Source organism: Cryptotermes secundus, unplaced genomic scaffold (assembly GCF_002891405.2).
Source record: "Cryptotermes secundus unplaced genomic scaffold, Csec_1.0 scaffold442, whole genome shotgun sequence".
Classification (NCBI taxonomy): Eukaryota; Metazoa; Arthropoda; class Insecta; order Blattodea; family Kalotermitidae; genus Cryptotermes; species Cryptotermes secundus.
Window position 1 is genome coordinate 536784 of NW_019718275.1, and position 3920 is coordinate 540703.

The window sequence follows — 3920 nt, forward strand, 5'->3', positions numbered from 1 at the left end:
ACCAGTCCCAGATGCTAGGTGAGGGTGATTGTGGAGTAAGTGGTGGAATGAAGATTGGCAGGGGAAACCGAAGTACTCGGAGAAAACCTGCCCCAACGCCACTTTGTCCACCACAAATTCCACTTAACCAGACCAGGGATCGAACCTAGAAGATGAAAGTGTTTTCAAGAATATAAATTTTTTTGGCATTAATAATATATATATATATTTCCTTTTTTAATTTTCGTTTTATTTCCTCTCCTCCCCCAACCTAGGGGAGAGGCAAAAGCCCAGCCTTCACCTTCCCCCATGGATAATTTGGATGAAGTCTGTAATTAACAGAATATTATACATGAGACAGCTCTTTGTACTGTGTGATAAGTTGCTGTGCCACAAGATGTATGACAGGTGGATTTCTGAGCAGCTGTTCAAAATCCATTAAGAACAACAGTTGTAAATTTTTTAGGAGTTACTACAGCATTACAAGAATAAAGATGTCGCCAACACCCAATGTCTCTATAAATTAAATATGGTTACATCATTTATCCCTGAAAGCAAGAAATGAAGCATGCAGTGCAAATACAACTAATTTAAAAGATCACAATTCAAATGTCTGCTGGGAAGACAATATTGAAAATGATTTTGGAATGATATGATCATACAGTGGTCCCTTTCCTTACAGACAAGTGAATATTGCAAGTTGCTCCACACCACGACCCTCAGGACACTTCTGAGCCAAAAGTTTGTGCAGTTGCCCAACAAAAGGTTTCCTGCAGTAGAACAATTCCTGTGTTGTCAGAAAAATGCGAATGTGTTCAGAAGTTGAAAATTGAAACAGCGTCACATCAGCCATACAATATTTATTTCATGCCTTCCGGTTTTCTTATGTTTGTGCCTCTTAAAACTGCATATTGGGGGAACAAGTTCAAGGATGATACATACGTTCAAAATGTGATACATAGTCGGTTACAGTCTTTAAATAAAAATAATTTTATCTCTAATGGACTGTATGAGCGTATCTGTGTTTTTGGAATTAGTATCAATGCATTGAAAAATAGTATTATGTTCATGTTTTTGCATTAAGTTAAGCTGCATCTGTATTTAAAATCACTGTAGTTAATTGATTTAACCCTCATCTGAGAATGCTCAAGAATCAAGTTGTTACTTCATATGTTGTATTTGTGCTGTCAGATTGAAACACAGGAGGTGCTGTTGCTGACCCCACAACAGGGTATTGTGTTCCCTGCAGCAGAGTATATCCGCGATACAGTGTTCAGATACTGCCTTGCCACAGAAAGCAATGTAATAGTTGTTGTTGACGGAGCAAATGTGCATCATATAGATTCTACAGTTGCGAAGGTAAGGACAGTAACATGACATCTTTATCATTAAGAGAGTTCTTTGCAATCTTAATTCCAATTAGTTATAAATTCTTAAATTATGGAATAGGCAAGCATCTTATTAACAATTATATCACATAATTATGTTAAAGAACTAACTGTGCATGGCATTTCAGTAATGTAAGGCTGGGGCCACACGATCGTCATGACGTCCGTTGTAAAAATAAATGAGAGAGGCGAAGGCTCTGCTTTCTTCTGGCTCCATTGCAGACAAGAAACTAAGCACCGCATTCTGCGACTGTGTGGTGTCCTCAGCAACGTCCGTCATGAAGTACATTCATTGCAATGGATGTACTTCATGCGCTCGTGTGGCCCCAGCCTAAGACGTACAGATTTGTGTGGAGTGTCCCATTGCAGTATGTCAACCAAGAATCTCAGATTTTAAGTTCTTAATTTGTCATTATCAGATTCTGGCAATTTTTGATGATGGACTGACAATTTAATCATCACGAGTTTATTATGCAGTTGGCTCATATTTATACTTTCTTACTGAAACTATAATTTGATATACACACATTTTATTGCTGTCTTCAGATCATTTTGAAAATGTGTATAAATATCACATTTGAAGCTGCTAAATGTTATATGCTCACCTTCTAAAATAGCGACCACATGACTTGCTGTGCTTTTGTTTACTTCCATTCTCCTGCTGACAGCAATTCCATTGTTTTGCCATGTTAAGCCATATACAGATATGGAGAGATTATATGTTAAGTTATTTCTTTGTGACAGAACATGACATTACTTGTGGAGGACCTGAATATCAGGAAGCAGAAGATTGTATTCTGGAACTGGAAGCATAGTGCAGAAGTCGTGTGTCGGGGTATAGATGCTGAAATATCAAAATACTTCAGTCATGAAGACAATCTGGAGTGTTTGCTGCAAGGTGAGAGATAGTGGAAGATGGTAATAGACTGTTTGTAGCAAGTATCATGTTTTTAGACATTATCCATCATCTTATCTATATTTTAAAACCGTCCTGTTTATTTTTCAAAATACAATGTTTTGGAGACTGGATTCTGTCTCCATCTTCCATTCTGTCTCCTCCAGAGATGGAGATAGGGACTAGCTCTATCTATTGGGCCCAACTGAGTAGGTTTCACCTGAGAATGGAGACAGAATCCAGTCTCCGCAACATCGTGTTTTGAAAAATAAACAGGACGTTTTTTAAATATGGACAAGATGATGGATAATGTCCAAAAACATGACACTTATAGCAATGTACCATCGTCACAAACTTTTAGTTCTTAATTGACTGTAGGTTGAATTTTGGTGTATGGATCATGAGGAATGTTCTTATTTGACCCTGCTTTTGTTGTATGTTAGTGTCTGGTTGCTTATAAATTTTTCAGGTTGTGTGTATAATTTCTTCCAGTAACAGTGTTATTAAGATAAGTTTTAATTGTGCCATTATCTGTCTGTCCTCAGAAATGAATACTGAAAATGACTGCAATGGCACAGTGGACAGCACAAATGGAACACACAACACATCCCTAAACACTGAACCAAATGTATGATACAGCACAAGACCTTATTGAGATGTGTGATATAGACTGAAGCTCTTCAGAAATCAGGGTAAAATTAAAGGGAAGGTTCCTACCACCTTTGTGACAGTTTGCAGTTTATTTTAAAATCATTTTTATATTGCATTTCTTGTGTGCTTTGTAAATTCCATTCCATTGTAAATTCATTCCATCAAATTCTCCACAAATAAGAATATCTAACTAATTCTAAATTGTAATCAGCAGTAAAATTGTAACTATTGTAATTTTAATCTACTTANGTTTGTAAATTGTGAATGCAGTGGAATCCCCATTGTACCCTTTAAAGCACAGTGGTAACCACCTACTTTAACATTCAGAAACTCTGCATTTTGCCCATACTGTGTGTATATGTATGCATATATGTTTCCTGTTATTCTCACAATAAACAGTAATTGTTTTCCAGAACAGCATTATCTGATTGGTCTCTGTAATGGAGATACAATGTGTTTAGTNGTCAATCAATCAATCAATTGTGAATGCAGTGGAATCCCCATTGTACCCTTTAAAGCACAGTGGTAACCACCTACTTTAACATTAAAAAACTCTGCATTTTGCCCATACTGTGTGTATATGTATGCGTATGTGTTTCCTGTTATTCTCACAATAAACAGTAATTGTTTTCCAGAACAGCATTATCTGATTGGTCTCTGTAATGGAGATACAATGTGTTTAGTTTGAGGTAGGAAGTGAATACTTAAACACTATTTAGATTAATTATATTGTTAAGAGGGTTAATATCCATAACTTTAAGGTTATCCCACATTTAAGACTTCATTTAAATGATCTCAAGTCAATTGTTTTAATGTTAAATGGCTTCTGTATACAGTTTGTTCTCAGTTTCATTTACCCCAAGAAGCTTTAAATGGGGATTTCACTTCAGTTGTTTTTAACTATGATGTACAACATGGTGTAATGATTTGCAGCATTGGTGCTGAGGAATAGTTAAAGAAATTACTTATTTGAGCTGCAAATTCACAGTGCTTTATACAGCATATTA

The 3920-nt window shown here is 36.1% G+C and overlaps 1 protein-coding gene across 5 annotated transcripts in view; it reads left to right on the forward strand.

Moving 5' to 3' along the window:
• Positions 1–2960, forward strand: part of LOC111875235 (sodium-independent sulfate anion transporter) — a 46167-nt gene extending 43207 nt beyond the window's left edge. For all 5 annotated transcript variants that reach the window (XM_023871333.2, XM_023871298.2, XM_023871307.2 and 2 more), the window contains 3 exons: positions 1171–1338; positions 2112–2265; positions 2808–2960. In XM_023871333.2, coding sequence (XP_023727101.1) covers positions 1171–1338; positions 2112–2265; positions 2808–2896 — 411 coding nt within the window. In that variant the 3' untranslated portion in view covers positions 2897–2960. The remainder of the gene's footprint in view (positions 1–1170; positions 1339–2111; positions 2266–2807) is intronic.
• Positions 2961–3920: the final 960 nt, after the last annotated feature.